At 45.4% G+C, this 16,734-nt stretch overlaps 1 protein-coding gene across 3 annotated transcripts in view; it reads left to right on the forward strand.

The window, feature by feature from the left end:
• The first annotated feature begins 1,477 nt into the window (after nt 1–1,477).
• Nucleotides 1,478–16,734, forward strand: part of Hibch (3-hydroxyisobutyryl-CoA hydrolase) — a 65,877-nt gene continuing 50,620 nt past the window's right edge. Inside the window, exons 1-3 of one of the 3 annotated variants that reach the window (XM_028886811.2) lie at nt 1,478–1,660; nt 10,908–10,950; nt 13,798–13,935. In XM_028886811.2, the coding sequence (XP_028742644.1) occupies nt 1,626–1,660; nt 10,908–10,950; nt 13,798–13,935 (216 nt within the window). In that variant the 5' untranslated portion in view covers nt 1,478–1,625. The remainder of the gene's footprint in view (nt 1,661–10,907; nt 10,951–13,797; nt 13,936–16,734) is intronic. The other 2 variants (XM_028886800.2, XM_037210429.1) reach the window with 2 other exon arrangements.

The following is a 16,734-nucleotide window of genomic DNA, read 5'->3' on the forward strand; positions in this document are numbered from 1 at the left end:
GACCTCTGTATTGAACTTGAACCATTAAACCTAAATGGGTATAGGTACACACAACAAACAAATTCATTCATAAATGAAATGAACATTTTAAATAGCAGAGCAGTACATTAAAATAGGGTCCTCTAAACATGGAGACTGAAACACAGGCCCCATTCACATGGAGCCAGGAAAAGGATGACTCGGCTCTGGGCGGAGCAGGAAAGCTTTCCAGTGGTGCATGCTGGGTAGGCTAACACAGTCATTCTTTACCCAAATGAAAGGGACATGATGCCCTTTGATGTCAAGTCAAATGGTGACTGCTGGTACCTTTGCGGACTAATCTCAGGTCAATAATTCCTTCTGTCTGGTGTCTTCTGCTTGTATGGCTTCCTCTGTTCTCTGGGTATTATTATATGTGACCCAGGCCAGAAAGATAATTTCTGATCAAATATCATATAGTATGTCTCCTAAATGCCAAAGACTAACAATGACCTCTTTAAGGAAGAGTGCTTGACTTGGTGTCCATCCCCAACACACACACACACACACACACACACACACACACACACACACACACACACTTACTTTAACACCCCGCTCTCTGGAACTCTTCTCCGAATTCCTCAGTTCTTATTAATATCTCAATACTTGGTGATGAAATGCTTACAGCTAAACATCTGGGTGGATCCAGAGGCAACTCATCAGTAGTGGGCAGTTAAATATAGGTTTTATTTAATAAGCTGCTTTCTGGTGTAGATACACTTTCTCTGATAAAAGCGATTTCCAGTTCAGTTGGTGAACAGTGTCTTAATCAGATATTTTCGTCTGTCGGAGGAAGACAGGGATCTGCAACTTTTCCCAAGACAATCAGAAATGCTTCAAAGCAAGTTCAGCCATGCAGAGCGGGTACTAAAAGACACCGAACTCTCCTTGACATCAAATGCAGTTCATCTGTTCGACTCTCAAAGAACGCTAAATTTACTTATTTTTTCTGAGGTAGGGTCTTGCTATATAGTCCAGGGTGGCCTGCCACTGGTGAGCATTCTCCTGCCTCCGTTTTCTGAGTGCTGGGATTACAGGAGTGCGCGATCGGGTCCGGTTTAAATTTACCTTTTCATTTTAAAAGTTATTGAAATTCCACAAAACTCCTTCAGATCAATCAGTCTCTGCTGGCCAAACTCGAAAGCCAAACCTAGACGACCGACCGGGCGTTTCCCAAGACGGCCTCGAGGGGGCAAAGTCGTTTCCGTTCTGTGCTTTTCTCTGAGCCTTGGCTACCTACCTCCGCTCTCTCCGCCTTCGCTTTGGCTCCTCCCCGACCCCGCCCTAGCCCCGCCCCTTATCCAGGCTCCGCCCCGCCCGTCCTGGCCCCGCCTCGGTCCCCGCCCCTTACCCAGCCCCAGCTCCACCCTCGCCCGGTTCCTGGCCCCGCCCAGGCCCCGCCCTTCGCTCTGACTCATTTCCTCAAGCTCTTGGGCTGCCCCGCCTGTCAGAGTAGCGCAGCGGAAGTGCAGGCTGTGGCCGCTCTGGCCCCCGGGAGGACTTGTCGCTGCCCTCGGCTCTCCTCGGCTCCGCTCGGCGGGGGGCGGGTCCGACGTGCCGTCTGTCGGGTCGCTCGGCTCTGCTTTAGCTCTGGGTTTTAGGCCATGGGGCAGCAGGACGTGTGGCGGCTCCTGTCGAGGTGAGTCAGCGAGCGAGCGAGCCAGCGGCTGAGGGCCGGCTCGCCCTCCGCTCTCTCCCGGGGAGAAGGCTCGCGAGTGACCCCGCTGGGCAGCGCCGTCCGCAGCCGCAGGCGTCCTCCGACTTCGCTCTCCGGCACCGTCTTTGCAAAAACATCTTCATTTCCCGCTCTCCGTCTTGTATTCAGGCTTGACCTCGCACGGCTTTTCTTCCCCTTTGACGCCGATTTACTTTCTTTCTTGGAAGCGGGGTGCAGTTTGGGGGCCGTGCCACCTGATGTACCGCGTGGGATAGTTTGTCGGGTCACACAGGTGTGTGCCAGGGCTCCGGGTCGAGGACCTCATTAGCTTTTCTGCTGCAGCAGCGCGCGTGTTTGGAATTCACAGGACAGTGTTGTGGCCATTTAACGTGCTTGGAGGGAGCACAAGTCCAAATATTAACTTTTTGTTTGTTTGTTTTTTCGAGACAGGGTTTCTCCGAGTAGTTTTGGAGCCTGTCCTGCAACTCGCTCTGTAGACCAGGCTGGCCTCGAACTCACAGAGATCCGCCTGGCTTGCGCCACCGCCTCCGGGCCCCCAGATGCTAACTTTTTAAAGGTGCCTCTCACTGCATCCCCACCTCTGCAGAGGGAATGTGGTAGCACTCATTCTAGGAGCTTTGGCTTGTGCAGTGCCTTGTCCCTGGTACCGTACACAAACACTTTAGTTGTCCCTGTGAAATGCTTCCTGGAAGTCCTCTTTGGGTGCTGAGATGTTTACAGTTAAACATCCGTGTGGTCTGGGAGCACCTCAGCAGTGGAACTCAGGCTTGTTCCGCTGCAAGTTCCTATGCCGCACCGTTTGTTGTGGGAGGTTCCTGCAAAGGGACGGGAATTTCTTTGGTCTAAATGAATAGTTACTGTTGAAGCTTGAGAGACAGCTCCACGGTTTAAGAACCTGTACGGCTCTTGAAGGACGGACTGAGAGGACTGGGGTTCTGTTCCCTGTGTGGCCCGTAACTACCTGTAACTCCAGCTCCAAGGAATCTTGACAGTCTCTTCTGAACTCACGGGTCACCAGTACGCACATGGGCACACACACACACACATACACATAATTAAAAATAAATCTTAAGAATAGTGCTGTTTTCGGGGAAAACACCTAACCTTGTATCCAGTGATTTGATTCTCAAATGTCTGTTACACACCAGAGAGTTGCCTTGCTTTGTTTCTCTTTTTCTTTTTTCTCTTTTGTGTTAAATCTGCACATATATTCATTGTTGTTGCTTTTCTGATGACAGTAAATTCCGTTTTGCAAAGACATGTATATTAACGAAGTTGACTTCATCTTGAAAGATTCTCTCATTACCTAGTTCAGTTCGCCCTGTTTCACTCCACGTGTCCAAATGTGAACTGACGAGATCAGTCCAGGACCAAACTGGGCAGTATTGATTGCAGGTCCCTTTTCTAGATCCAGTGCTTAATGGGTATTACCCTAGCAAAAGGGATTGCAGCCACGCCATGCTGTCAGGAGGAGTGTGCTCCACACGTGTGTGAGGAGGGCCTCTGAGAGTTTCTGGAAGGAAAGGGCTTGTGTGCCTGGTTGCCGTGATTGGGCAATCCCCTTGAACGCTGCCCCACTTTGCTCCTCTGGTGCTGTTGGTTGTTCCTACCACCATTTTTCCTCTGCAGTGCCAGTTTGGCTCTTGGGTGGCTTTCCTCGTCCCCACATCACTTCTTTGAAGACAACTCTCAAATGTATTGTATAACCTGGTTTATTCTGAGCCCTGTGCTGCATGCCTCCATTGCACTTCAGATATACGTACACTAGGTTTCTAAGCGGTCTTTGTCACTAGTTTTTTTTTGATCAGCACACTAAGTAATGAGTTTCATTATGGGCATTCTGTAATACTGTGTTTGTTTGTTGATCCTCTCCCCACTCTCCTCCCCTGGCCTCCTGTTCCCCTCCTGCCCATAAGTCCTCTTCTTCCACTCCCTCCATCTCCCTCCATCTCTCCTGTTTTCATGCCACTTTGTTCTTTCACCCTCTCCCTACCCTCTTGTAGCCTCCTCTTGAGACCCTTTTCTGCTCTCATGGTCCTGTTTTTAGTTTTATGACCTACTCTTACCCCACCTGTATATATATATATACATTCCGCATATGAGAGAAAACACACTGTATGTGTCTGAGTCTGAACACAGTGTGCTGGCTAGTTTTTATGTGAACTTGACACTAGCTGTCATCATCTCAGAGGAGGGGCAGTCTCAGTTGAGCAAATGCCTCCATAAGATGGGGCTGTAGGTAATCATGTAGGGCATTTTCTTAATTAGTGATTTATGTAGGAGGTCCTGGCTCATTGTGGGTATCGCCACTCCTGGGCTGGTGTCCCTGGCCTGGTGGTCCTGGGTGTTACAAACCAGTAGACAGTACCCCTCCATGCCCCTGCATCAGCTCCTGCCTCCAGGTTCCTGCCCAGTGTGAGTTCCTACCCTGACTTCCTTCAGTGATGAACAGTGGTATGGAAGTGCAAGCCAAATAAACCTTCTTTTTAGTTGCTTTTAGTTGTGGTGTTTCATCGCAGCAGTAGAAACCCTAAGACACATAGTAACTTCCAGTTCCTGCAAATGCCATGGCTTGGGTTTTCTTTCATGCTATAAAATTCTATTGTGTCCATGTCACAGTTTCCTTTATCTGAGCTGTTGATGGCTATCTAGGCCACTTCCATTTTGTTGCTGTTGTGAATGGTGTTTCAGTAAAAATGAATATACAGACATCTCTTTGGAGGACTTAGAGTCCTTTCCTGGTGTTATCTTAATTCCCCCACACCCCCAAACCTTATTTCTTTTTGCAACTCACAGCACCCTCAGTTTAGTACTTGTTCATTTTGTGGAGACTTGATGGGCCCTACTTCTTCCAGCTCGAGTAAGTTCTGTGTGCGACTGCTACATAAACCTTACTGAATCTGACCTCAGTGCCTGCCTTTCATCTGCTTAGCTCTCATGAGTACCTTCCTGGTCGTGGAATTAAATTAAAAAAAAAAAAAAAAAAACTTTACCAGCCTTGATCTCAAGGATTTGGATCTCAGTTTACTTTCTGACTGGAATTATCTGTGGTAGCTGCTCAGAGGCGTTGTTCTGGGCACTGGTTATCCTGTGGGCAGTGTGGACCAGGCATTCTTACCAATCCTTAGGTAAATACTTGAGACAAAGTCATATTTATTTGCTGACCTTGGTAAGTGTTCTCAAGTATAGATAGGGTAAAGCCATCTTTCGATAGAGGAGGTTACCTCTGTAAAAAGATGGCTGTTAAACAATACGCCTGTTTTCCTCTGCCTGACTACATGATTTGGTTACTGCCTTCACTTCTACTTAGATAAAGGTGTTATCTTTGAGGCTCTATTATACTTTTTTTCTCTGTGCCAGGATACACAGACCCAAACAGAGACCAAGCATTCAGCGATGGTCACCACATGACAGCAGGGGACCATTGGGGGACCAGCAGGGGACCAGTGGGGACTGTCGGGCAAGGGAGAAGGCTATTCAGTCCAGCGGCAGCTCAATAGAATGTAGATCCACTATTCCCACAACCAGCAGCGTGGCTTTTAAAAATTTTGTTTTATTTTCTGGAAAAACTGGAAAACTGCCCGTTAGGCAGTATCTCTTGATTTAAAAAATGTCTGTGGTTTTAAAATAACTGTTGACTAAACAGGAACAAAATAGTGACAAATCACACTTGCAGAGCAGGTGGAGAGGTCTTCTTAGCATTCCCGGTGCACTGCACTGTTTGCCTTTATTCTTTATGGAAAGGTAGGGGTTCTAGTGCCTCCACGGTCACTCCCTGATGTCTCCAGTCCTAACTTTGCTCTTAGGCTCCAGGGTCTTTTCTTCATTTGTTGTTGACTGTTTCTGCTTGATGTCACAGCAAATACAGCCTAACAATCAAATTCATATTTCATCCTGTGAGCCGTAGTGTCCTTTTAAGTGTCTCAGGACTTGTACTTTCCTTCCTCTTCTTGCTTGAAGCCCTCCTCATTTCCAGAGTTTTCACTTCACAACTCAGTACACCATGCCATTGTTTTCTGTCGGTTCACCCCTGGGTTACTCCCAGACTCTCTGCCCCTCAGTACACCATGCCATTGTTTTCCGTCAGTTCACCCCTGGGTTACTCACCCGACTCTCCGCCCCTCAGTACACCATGCCATTGTTTTCTGTCGGGTCACCCCTGGGTTACTCGCTTGACTACCCTGGCAGCGGCCAGTGCAGTCTCTTGGCCCTTCTTTCCTCCCAGTATCTTGAACAGTTCCAAGTAGAGTTGTGTGATTTTGTAAGCTTGTATTTGCTTTATTGGATAATTGCAACAAAGTTTTCTGAAACCTTTCTCATTCTAAGAGGGTGGTATTTTGTTGTCTTTGTTTGTTTATTTGTTTATTTGTTTTTTGAGACAGAGTCTCACTGTGTATCTATGGCTGGTCTGTAACTCTGTAGACCAGGCTTACCCGGAACTCTCCCGTACCCAGAACTCTCCGAGATCCACCTGCTCTGCCTCCCCAGTGCTGGGACTAAAGGCTTGGGCTACCATGCCCAGCTACCATAGTTGTTTTTACACCTTTGTATGTATTGTAATCACCAGGAGGGTTTCTGTGCCCTTCAGTTTCTTCTGTAGTCTCTGATGTAGCAAGTGATTTACCTTTCAAGCCAGGTTCCCAGTATTTCATATCACCTGCAAGGATTAATTATCTTGATAACTAAAGAAGGATTTCAACACTAGTGAGAGGTGTGTACCTCTCCTGTCCACCAGATGGCAGTCTTGGAGGCAATAGGAAAGAAGGAGATAAATTTGGAATAAATTTGGAGACTGAATTCTCAAACACCATATTTTATGTTTCTGTAGTACTAGAGATTGTACTAAATGCTGTACCACAAGCTGCATCCTCAGACCCAGTACCAGATTTTAAATAATAGTTTAGTATGGATGCCACTACATGGAAACAGTGTGATTGCCGGTACTTTGGAGTAGTCATTTTGTCAAACAAAGAACCCACGCCTGTGCCTCACCTCCACAGCTGCTGTTTAACTGGGCGGTTGTGACCAGAGTTTGGAATATGACAAGAGTCTTCAGAAGACTCTGATGTACAGATACATGGCAGAATCCTGGACTGGGGGCAGAAGTCTTCAAAATATGCTAGGTCAGAAATGTAAATTGTGACTTATTTAAACAAATGTGGGCCGGGCGGTGGTGGCGCACGCCTTTAATCCCAGCACTCGGGAGGCAGAGCCAGGTGGATCTCTGTGAGTTCGAGGCCAGCCTGGGCTACCAAGTGAGTTCCAGGAAAGGCGCAAAGCTACACAGAGAAACCCTGTCTCGAAAAACCGAAAAAAAAAAAGAAAAAAAAAAACAAAAACAAAAAACAAATGTGTGATTCTTTCTTTTGGTTGTATTGTTGGTTTGAGGATAATTTAAAAGGAAAATATAACTTTTGGAAAGTCATTTAGATTTCAATTGTTTATTCAACCCTTTAACATATGTATAAGTGGTAATAGTGATATTAGGTTTTAGGTTTTCTTTATTTCTTTTTTTCCTCAGTTATTCATTTTATATGTTCTCAGCATCACTGAAAAACATTAACACTTGGCAGTTTATTAGTTCCGTCAGATAGCGTACTGTGGATGGCATGTCCTCATTAAGGCTGTGCCTACTGATTCCTGCTTTGGTTTTTCTCTGTGTCTTAAGTTTGATGTCTTTAGCATATATCCCCATTGTATTCTTCTGCTACTTGGTCACTACCTTGTGAGTTTTCCAAGAGCAAGAGGTGCTGTCTTTGGGGAACTCTTTAAAAAAGTCCAAAGCATAAAGATGCAATTTGATTAATGTTCACAAACTAAGCATTCCTGTTAGTGTCAGATGGATCAAGAAACAGGCTAATACCTGCATTTTGGAAGCCCTCCTTATGTGCTTTTCAGCCACTACCTCCTCTAATCTCGAGTTTCTCATTTTCTTGCTGTGGTGGTTTGAAAGAAAATGGCCCCCAAAGGGAGTGGCATTGTTAGGAGGTGTGGTCTTGTTGGAGTAGGTGTGGCTTTGTTGGAGGAAGTGTGTCATTGTGGAGGTTTGCTTTGAATTCTCCTATACTCAAGCGACTCCTAGTGTCACAGACTACTTCCTCTTGCCTGCAAGATAACAGGATTCTCAGCTACTTCTTCAGTACAGTGTCTGCCTGCACACCACCACGTCCCACCATGATGATAATGGACTGAACCTCAGAACTGTAAGCGAGCCACCCCAGTTAAATGTTTTCCTTTATAAGAGTTGCTTTGGTCATGGTGTCTCTTCAGAGCAATAGAAACCTTAACTAAGACTCTTGCTGAATGAAATAAGGTACAAATGCACTCTTCTGAGCTTTATAGCTTAGTGAAATGTATACACTATCCTTGAGCCATCATCTGGATACAATTTTTTGGGGTGACTATTGTATTGCTCAAGTGGGCCTCTAACTCACCATTCTGTCTCCCCTCAAAGTTCTGGGGCCACAGCTGTGCACCACCACGCCTGCTGTGCACCCGCTTGCTTCCTGCCCCTCGCGGCTTCTCCAGCACTTGGCTGCTGGTCACTTTTGCCTCGCTGTGCGTTAGCTGTTTTCCTAGCCTGACACTTTCGAGACAACAACGCTGTAAGTACATTGTGTCTATTATTTATAGGTGGCTTTTTAAATTGTGTCATAACTTTTTACATGTCATATTACTTGCATACCTTCAAGTGTGCTTAGTGGTTGTATAATAATTATGTAGCAGTGACAGTTTTGAAAACATTACACTCTCAGTTTTCAGTTTTCCCTTCCTGCAGAAAACTGTGAATGATTTAGTGAACCATACTTTGCAAATGCCTGAGGAGTGACCAGCTGGACAGTGAAAGGACAGTTAGGTTTGTTTGTTTTCTTTTGTGGGAGGGTCTCACTATGTTGACCTATCTGACTAATTCCTGGGCTCAAGTGATCTCCTGCCTCATCTTCCTCAACTGTGTGTACGTGCTACCATACTCTACTGCTAATCTACAGTCATCTGAGGAGAGGGAACCTCAACTGAGAAAATGCCTCTGTTAGTGTGGGAGCCCACAAAGGTCTCCTAGTGAGATCTGAGCTTGATTTACACAGCAGCACTGCATTAGGGGATGGCTGGACCACGTGCACGGTCACCAGGTGTCTGAGGTGGTCTGCACTTGGCTGTGCTGCGGGGAGGTCTTTTGCTCCACCCCTTGGCATTCATTTAAAAGCCCTTTGGTAGAGACAGTCTGGGCCCTCCTGAGGCTATTCTGTGTTTCTGTCTGTCTCTTTCTAGCCATATTTCTATCTACTATTTCCTGCTGCTCTTGCTCAAGAGTACCCTGGGGAAAAGTGGGAGTGGGATGCTCCCTCCCCTACCACCTGTTAGACTGACCTCTAGGCAAGCCTATGGGGCATCTTCTTGTTTGGTGTAGGAGGGCCCAGTCTATGTGGGCAGTGCCACCCTGCATGTGGTTCTGGGGTATATAAGAAAGCAAACTGAGCAAGCCAGGAGGAACCAACTAGTAGTGAATTCCTCCATGACCTCTGCCTAAGGCCCTGCTCTGGCTTATCCCATGATGGAGTGTAATCTGTAAGCCAAATAACCCTTATCTCCCTAAACTGTGCTGGAGGTTGTAGGTCTGTATATCCAGATTGCCTTTAGGAGGTCAGAGTAACTTAGGCTTCTCCCAGGGTTTTCTCAGAGAGTGTGTTGTATTTCATCCTTACCAAATTAAAAAAATTACAGATTCCACATCCTTTACACAAATAAACAAAATGTAATTAAAAAATTTACAGACTTTAATTAGTGGATTTTTTTTAGATTTACAGAAAATTAAACTGAGATTTTGTCAAAAATGTTAATAGCTAATGGCATATACAGTGTTTTACAGATTAGTTTAAATGTGTCTCCACTATTCATTTCTCTTCCCTCCTAAATCTCTGACAGCTTTTATTTTTCTATGCATTCTAGAACTCTGCAATTTTCAAAATATCCTGCACTTGAAATCTCATAGTATTTTCTTGTCAGATTTATTTCTTAGGAGTCCACATTATTTAAGTTTCATTCTTCTGTGTGTGGGATATTTGAGTCGGTAGCTCATTTCTTTTTATGGCTTATATTCCCGAATGAATTTGCTTAAGGACATCTTGATTATGCCTGCCTTTTGCATCTATAAATGCAGCTAATATAAAATGCATTTATATATATTTTATATATTAAATAAAAATGTGCAGGTTTGCAGGTTTTCTTGTGGATGGAAACTTATGGCTCATTAAGTCAAACTCAAAGAAAGAGTGGGATTGCTAGATTGCATGGTGGTGTAGAGAGTGATCCTCAAGCCTAACAACAGCTCTGACTCCTTGCAAAAGTCACACATGTGCACACACACCACACACACACACAAACACACACTACACACCACACACACACCACATACACACCACACACATACCCCACACATACCTCACACACCACACACACACACCACATACACACATACCACATACATACACACACACACACACACACACATACCACATACACATACCACACACATACCTCACACATCACACACACACACACCACATACACACACACACACCACATACACACACATACCACATACACACACCCCACACACACACACATGCTGAGCCCAGGCTTGTTGATGGTTGGCGTCTTCCATAGTCTGGGAGGCTTACTAGGCCCTCCGGGGGGAGATTCCAGCCCCTTCCTACACCTCCCAGCCCGTTGTATGTAATCTGTCCTATTTGCACAAGGCCTTGTGGTCTTGGAAGGTGCCAGAGGGTGTAGATCGTGGAGGTTAACAGAAGCGGGACTCCAGCTCTGCGCCTGTGAGACAGCTGACATCCATGTTGGGACAAGATCCTCTGTGGTGCAGCTGCCTATGGTCACCCCCTTCCCTCCTGATACGTGCCCTGTCAGTAACCCCAGGAAAATGCTTGGTTCCCCAGCTTGCGCTTTAGTGGAGTTACCTCGGTTCACCTCTGGTGTCCTATGAGTAGGGGTTGACGGTTTTTTCCATCCCTAAGAAAGTTCCCAAAACTCGTGGGAAGGGGGGCTGCCGAAGTCCTCTGAGGTGGCATTTCATTGCTGTGAAATCTGCCCTCAGGGTTTTGTCCCAGTGACATTTAGAAGAGGCTTCTCAGTGCCTGTAACCATACGCGATTGCCCGTGTTACCACACTCATCACAGACCACATCTGTTTCAGGTTCAGCTCACTCACAAGAGCCAATGTTGTTCTGCAGCATCTGGTAAGTTTGGACTTTGTTTTGCTGTTTATGATAAAGCTTCAGAGTGTCACTGTTAGGGAAGTAGACATTCCTGGGATGGCAGGTTTCCTTGACTTCCTAACCACTGCCCTCACACTCCCGTGGTAAGACTTGCCACCTCCTACACACTGTGTGTTGTAAGGCTACTTTAACAGTGTCGCAGTTTTAAATATTGAGTCTACAACTTAACCTTGGACAAATGCTTTGTTTATCGTAGCTTCCCTTTATGTATATATAAAGTGAGGATAGTGTTTACAGTGATTCAAAATGTTAAAGAGATTGAATTTTAAAAATTTAGCATGTGGGCTGGAGTAATGGCTCAGCGGTGCTCAGAGACCGACTGCTCTTGCAGAGGACTGGGGTTCAGTCCAGGCTTCCACATGGGGCCTCTCAGCAGTATGTAACGCCAGTTCCAGGGATCCATGTCCTCCTCTGGCACTGTAGGCACTGTAAGCATTCGGTGCATAGACGTACATGCCAACAGAGCACTCCTACACACAAAATAAAATGTAAAAATCTTAACACTGATACAGTATATAATGTATAAATGACAACTTCATACTTCAGCAATTATTACTAATAACAAATGCTAATACCTTAGCAATTATGCTGATTGTACCTTGCAAAGCTAAACATTCATTGTTTATCAGATTACAGGAAAATAGTTTTTGTTCAGTTTTGTGTCTCTTGTAGAGTCTGATGAATACCTTAGTATGAATGGGCATCCGCTGTAGCACTGTATATGCAGGGGCTACACTCAGGACTGCATACATGTATTAGCTCAGTTAATTCTCATAGCCTCTTCAATGAGAGCTTTTGTGTTAATTTGTGGTAAATGCACTTTGTGACTCTGTCTGATCTGAACATAGATGCAGTTCTTTTTGTCTTGGCTCAGCCAGAGGGCAGCATGCTGAGAACCTGTCTAAAAAAGTTTCTGATTGTTTTCTTTGGCTCTGCAATAGTTAATGCTTCTACACTATGTGTTTATTCATACACTGGACATAAAAAGATCAGAATTTCTCATCTGTCTCAAGTTGCTTAAGAAAGATATCTTATTACAGGAATAATTTTGTTAACTGGACTTTTCTGGTGAGAAATTCAAATTAAAAGGATGCATTATTTCCTATTGTTCAAGTAGGCTTTTTTTTTTTTTTTTTTTTTTTTTTTTGGTTTTTCAAGACAGGGTTTCTCTGCATAGCCCTGCTGTCTTGGAACTTGCTTTGTAGACCAGCCAGGCTGGCCTCAAACTCAGAGATCCTCTTGCCTCTGTCCCCTGAGTGCTGGGATTAAAGGCAATTTGCACCATCACTGCCCGGCTTCAATAGGCTTTCTTAAAGCTCTTCTAAGTGCATATCATTTTTGGTTACTATCTGGTAATGAACTGTCTTAAGAATTAAATATACAACATGATTTTACAAGGGAAAATGAAAACATGTTTAATGCTGTGAAAATGTAGTTGTTTGGATTTCATCAGGTATTAGTTATATGTGTACTGAATGGTTTTAATTGGCATATTCCAGGTAAAACTTTAAATTCATTTGTTTCTAAAATCTTGTGATCCCGAGGATTGAGTTGAGGAATTTTCACATGCTAGGCAGGCACTCCACCACTGAGCTAAACTTTAAAATCTTCACCAACAGCCAATTTTACTATATGTTTAAGATTCACTTTTACTATCTTTGTGTCTGTGTGCTGGTATGTGTGTGTGAGGTCGGGTGCCCATGGATGCCAGGGGCAGCAGATTCCCCTGGAGTTGGAGTTAATAGGCAGTTGTGAGCAGCCTGTTGTGGGTGCTGGGAACTGAACTAAGGTCCTGTGCGAGAGCAATACACACTCTTGACCACCGAGCCATCTCTCCAGCCCCACTGACTTCCAGTTCCATACCATACACTGTTCCCATGTGTTGCCGCTCAGTTTGGCAGAGTGAACCTGGTCATGTCCTCTCCAGACTCTTCCAGATGTCACTGCCTCCAACTCCGCTCACCCACATATGTACAGTGAACCTTCTCCTCCACCATACCTGAGAGCAGTCATGTCCCTTCCTTTCCTTCACGTTTCTTTTTGTACCCGGCCACGTTGAGTCTCCCTGACCTTTTTAAACGCGATGCTGACTGCTCTTAGAGAATCAGTGGACCAGTCTAATCTGACTTGGCATGACGGTCTTTGGACTGGAGACTGTGTCGGTACTGTAGTTACATAAGCGGAGACGACGTCGTCCTGGGTGAGACCCTGCCAGTGCGTACACGGCCTCTCTCCAGTGTAGACTTGCAGGTCTGAGCTGTGATCTGGCCCTGCTGCTTGTTCTGTCTAAACTCCCATGCTCATGTTCTTGTCCAGACTTTGTTGTGCTCATGTTTTCATCTTAGCATTTCCAGATGCTCATTGTTCATGGCCAGCACATGCCATTGCTCACCTGGAATTCTCACCTCCGTTTTTCTAATGCCCATCACAGCCTGCCCACATGCTACCTTTTCCAAGTTGTTCACAGCTACCACAGTAAGAATTATTTACTAATCTCCCCATTTTCTAAGCACCTAACGTAGAATTTGAAATGCAGTAACAAAGTACAAGACTTAAGAGCACTTCATGGTCCAGGGTGCTCTGGGCTGTATTTTAGGTTAGTTGATTCAGTCCACTTAGAAATAAAATACTGAAAATTGAGGAGATGTGCGTGGTTTGCTTTGGGACTGCTCCATCTGTGTAGCCTGAGAATGTTAGCTGTCTCTAGGTAGCCACTCCTTTGGTTATTTACTTGAAAGATGTGCACCGGGTGTGTGTTTTGCTGTGGGCGTATGGTAAAACTTTCTGAAGTTACTCTTTGTTGTTCAGAGAATGTCCGTGCACACGGAAGCTGCGGACGTGCTGCTGGAGAGGAGAGGCTGTGCGGGAGTCATAACGCTGAACAGACCCAAGTTCCTCAACGCTCTGTCTCTGGACATGATCCGGCAGATCTATCCACAGCTGAAGGTCCGTAGTAGTTGAAAGCCCCGTGGAGATCCCTCTGAAGTGCATTGTGGGAGAACACGCCCAGTGTTTTATCCCAGGACCGTTGGGTCTGCACCGCTGATGCCTCCCCGTGGAACCTTGCCCACTGCACTCCCCGCCTTAGGAGAGCTGCTCCACATACATAGCTCTCACTTCTCATGTTTCTTTCTGCGCTCTGACACGCTTCATGTCACTGACCTTCTAAACAGTGATGCCGACTGCTCAGACCCCTAGTGCACCGAGTGAAAAAAGAGCATGAAAAAGGAAGTAGGCGTGATGGGGGAGAGTGGTTATTGTAAATAAAAGAGAGAGCGTCGCCAGAGTCGGGGCGTCGAGGAGTGTCCAGAGTGAACGTGACCCTGAGTTGAGTCATGTGAGGAGAGTGGGGAGGGGAGAGGCAGGAGACCAGGAGAGTGAAAGGTAGAAGAAAAAGGCCAGGGACCACGGTGGCTGGTTTATGTAGGGAAGCTGGGACAAGGGCAGCCCAGCTTCTGGGCTGGAGAAGTTTAGAGTAGAGAGTGGGGTATGCCAGCCAGGCCCTGTAACAGGTAGGGACTGAGGGATGCTAGGAGAGCCTGGTGGCAGGTCCACTCTGATAGGTTAAATAGTCAGTTAGCCATTTGTCCTGGCTTTGAGACCTAACATCCCAGCCCTTTTGTTGATAATAAACGGTAAGGGGTGATGTAATCTTTTTTATGGCTGCTTCCTGCTGACACTGGGGCATCATGGTTGGGGACTCAAGGAAGGTGGAATATTGGCCGAGGCTGGCAAGAGAGAGAGAGAGACAGAGAGACAGAGACAGAGAGACAGAGAGAGAGGGGGGGGGGAGTGAAGACCATCTCAGATGCTGTCCAGGCTCTGTGGGACCTTCTGGAGCCAGGGAGGTGCAGGCTGCATTGGAGCAGTTTGTGAGGCTGGACCACCTGAGCTAGCAGCTTTGGGGCGAAGCAGGCTAGGGTACAGATTCCAAGGAAGCACCTGGGCCTGGGGGTTGCTGGAGCAGTCTGCCGTTGCTTTGAAATCTGCTGGGATAGATAGGCTAGGAACAGGAAGTAAAGTTAAGGAGTTTAGGGGAATTTCTTTTTTAAATCTAGTTTATATATTTGGAGCTTCCAGGTCCATGGTCCTAGTAGTTGCAGGAGGGGAGTCCCAAGACCCAGGAAAAGGGGAGAGACCCCACACTCAAGAATAGGCAGGTAGGGAAAACTGGAAGTATTTATCTGGAGTCCCTTTGACCTGGGAGATCCAAGTTGACTCCCTGAAGCTTATAAGAATTTTTTAAGTTTACAAAAAGAGATAAGTTTTAGATATGGTAGGGTTACAACTGTTCATAACCTGTATCGAAATCCACATTTTAGAAAAGGCAGTAGACTCGTGCCTTTGAGTCATAGTAAAAGCTTGGGACCCAAAAATGATTCTGGGTTAAAAGCCCTAACACTCTTTCCAGAGGGCTGGATGTATAGATTGGACAGAGGTGTTTTTAGCACCATAAGAAGCACTTTAAGTCTGTTCTTAGAAGACAACCAAAGGAGATTTAAAATCTTGAGCTTGTAACTGATAATAGTACCCAGTGCTTTACCAGTGTACCAGAACTCCATCAATGTTAAAATTTTGAACTTTAGAAACTTTAGTGCTAACAATAGCATAGTGAGGAGAAAAGAAATAGGAAACATTTTTATTTTTCATATACCTTAAATCATTTTTTGAACCTTTACAACTTGCTTTTACATACCTTTAAATACTTTCTTAAACCTTTATAACTTGCATTTACACATCTTAAAACACTTTTTTAGATCCTCACAACTTACTTTAAGTTTGCTTATTCTTAATTCTTTACAACTCATATTTATATACCTTAGAACACTTCCTTAGACTCTCAGAACTGACATAGAATTTAAACTTTTTTCTATCCCATCATTTACCGTGAGACGCAAGTGCTCTCGATTCTGAGAGCAGTCATTGTAAAAGCAAGTTCTTTTAAGTAAAGGAATAGTAAAAAATTACTTTGAAACCTGCTTTGTGAGTGTATCTCTTCAGAGTCTGATAGCAAGGTGAACTGTCTTTCTCAGGTGGAGACCGAGTAGCTCTAGGAAAGTGAAGCCTCGTGCTTGATTTCTTTCCTTTTCCCTCCCTCCCCTCCCTTCCTTCCTGTTAACATGAACAGAACTGAGAAGGCAGCTGAAGCCTTGTGGGGAGACCTGAGGGATTGTTGCTGTCAAAGCAACAGTCAGTCCATATCAGAGATCTGAAAAGGATAAATTATAGCAGGAGGTGTAACCCAAGTTGCCTATGTATCAATTAAAATGACAGATTCACTACCTAGACAGTTGCCCTGGGCTCCCGTGGTCTCGATGGCTTCACTGGGGGCAGTGGTCGTAGGTCTTGGGCTGTCATACAGGACAGTGTTTAATCTTCAGATGCCACACAGAGCAGCATGGGCCTTGGGCTGCCAGGCCTGGGTCTGAGGTGTTCCTGTGGAGGAACTTGGGGGACTGACCTTATGCTGACCAGTCAGAGCAGGGCAATCAGCCAACAGTATCTGCAGCTTGGCCAGAGCCCTGGCAGCAGCCGAGGCACGGGGCAGTTTTGCCCAGTAGTTATTGTTACCATAATTTAGGTGGGGTTGTTGTGCCTCATCTGTATTCTTTGGAGATCTTAGGGTTCCTACTAGGAGCATTTTTGTCTATGATGGGAAGCTTTTTCATTAAACATTTTAAATGTCATATTCAACAGATCCCTGAAGAGTTTGAAGACCATCTATCTATTAAATATACCCGAGTT

Source organism: Peromyscus leucopus, chromosome 13 (genome assembly GCF_004664715.2).
Source record: "Peromyscus leucopus breed LL Stock chromosome 13, UCI_PerLeu_2.1, whole genome shotgun sequence".
In the NCBI taxonomy this organism is placed as follows: domain Eukaryota; kingdom Metazoa; phylum Chordata; class Mammalia; order Rodentia; family Cricetidae; genus Peromyscus; species Peromyscus leucopus.